The sequence below is a fragment of the Danio aesculapii genome, chromosome 25 (genome assembly GCF_903798145.1).
Source record: "Danio aesculapii chromosome 25, fDanAes4.1, whole genome shotgun sequence".
Taxonomy (NCBI): domain Eukaryota; kingdom Metazoa; phylum Chordata; class Actinopteri; order Cypriniformes; family Danionidae; genus Danio; species Danio aesculapii.
The window spans coordinates 26,618,962-26,620,595 of NC_079459.1; the positions used below are offsets into that span (position 1 = coordinate 26,618,962).

Here is a 1,634-nt window from a genome sequence, read left to right on the forward strand (position 1 = left end):
CGGGGGAGGATAGGCCTATACAGTATAAAGTTATTATTATTTACTTCTCATTTATTTTTTATGCATCTCATTTATCTTGGTTTAGATATTTGTATTGGAAATGACTAAGCTACCAGGAAAGCACTGAGATGTTTTCATTATTAAATTTAAGACTACGAAGCCCTGTGAAACAGAGCAAGAAGTGGAACGATGTTGAATATTTGTATCATAGGTCTTTGAAACATCTACTAATATGGTAAAGCTGGAGAAATTTGCTCACAGTCGTTCTCGAGCTGTTTTTTTTTATGATACTAAATATTTGTATCATAGGTCTTTGAAACATCTACTACCATGAACGTGGTAAAGTTGGAGAAATCCGCTCACTGCCGTTCTCGAGCTGTTTTCCGATTACTCATTAGTATGCATGGGACACCAAAACCAGATTTAAACCTTGTGGATAACTACAGGTAAGCTTATTTTTCTTCTAGAACATACTGTAAAGCTGAACTGCCTGTAAATGACATACACACTTGTATTACCTGATTTGATTCAAAGAAAGACAATGAATAGTTTGCACTCTGCTCCATCTCTTCAAGGACTTCGTCGCCAATAGCTTCCATCGTCCATCCAATCTTTGAGGGACATCATCAGGAAGAAAACACTCAACAACGCGGCTCTGGGGAAACTGAGAAGCAGATGAATGACACCGTCACGCAGACTCCAATCAAACACACAGAAACTGACAATAAGCAATCTGAGAGTGCTTTCCATCAGCAAAGCCTTTTGAGAAGAGCCATCGGGATTCTTCTCATCTTCTTCTTCATTTTTGGAGTAATTGTTTTTTTCATGGTCACCAACCAGTATTGCTTGAGTGACTTTGTAAAACTGTGTTGCGTTCAAAGGTACAATCCGCCCGTATGAACATATGAACACAGTTTGCATTCAGAACTCAATAAAGCATGACAAAATGTGGTTTGAAAAGTGTTTATTGTCCTCTGATTTTTTTTTTGAATTTGGTAAAATGTCAATAAGCATGGATCCATAAAAACAAAGGGCGGTTTTGTAATACGTGACTGGAGAAGGTGCAAAGGTTTTTGCAATTACCAACGGCATTAACCTCTTCACCTCTGCTAGATGAGGTTATTAGTAGCAAAAAAAGAAGGAAACAGCTGTTTGTTAATGGATATATATAGAGCTGTGAAAACTTGAACATTACTAGACAATCTCAATTTCTTACAATTAATATTTATGCATTTCAGTAAAATATACATTCAGTGTTTTTCCTGTAAGCTACTGATGGTTTCATCCAATTTTAAAATTAAATATTATTTTGAGCATAAAATAAGTGAAGAGGTGGCATATTTTTGGCTGTTTCTATTAGGGTTGTCGTGATACCATAAATTAATCTTATGATACTATACCAGCTAAAGAATCACGATACTTAGTATTTCCATACTGTAATTCATAACTAAAATTATACAGAAAATTGTCAGAAATACTATATTTTATGTTATAATAGGCCTACTTGAATGTAATTCATAATTCCCTTATGGCCAAAAAGTATTATTTTCACCTCACTTCACCTAAAATGTATTCATTCTTTTTGTTTATTTTGTAGATAACTGACCAACAAAAATACATTAAAATAAAGATAG

General features: G+C 34.4%; 1 protein-coding gene across 1 annotated transcript; it reads left to right on the forward strand.

Annotated features, from left to right (window-relative positions):
- The first annotated feature begins 317 nt into the window (after nucleotides 1-317).
- si:ch211-107e6.5 (uncharacterized) lies at nucleotides 318-934 on the forward strand. Its single transcript, XM_056451386.1, has 2 exons — nucleotides 318-446; nucleotides 576-934. The coding sequence occupies exons 1-2, from the start codon at nucleotides 331-333 to the stop codon at nucleotides 898-900; spliced, it is 441 nt and encodes a 146-aa protein (XP_056307361.1). The 5' UTR covers nucleotides 318-330; the 3' UTR covers nucleotides 901-934.
- The last annotated feature ends 700 nt before the right edge of the window (nucleotides 935-1,634 follow it).

Bases quoted from the DNA above. Each gene is read 5' to 3' on its own strand.
- si:ch211-107e6.5 (XM_056451386.1), top strand. From the start codon at position 331: ATGAACGTGGTAAAGTTGGAGAAATCCGCTCACTGCCGTTCTCGAGCT. The intron at 447-575 runs GTAAGCTTATTT...CATCTCTTCAAG, and splicing joins AACCTTGTGGATAACTACAG to GACTTCGTCGCCAATAGCTT.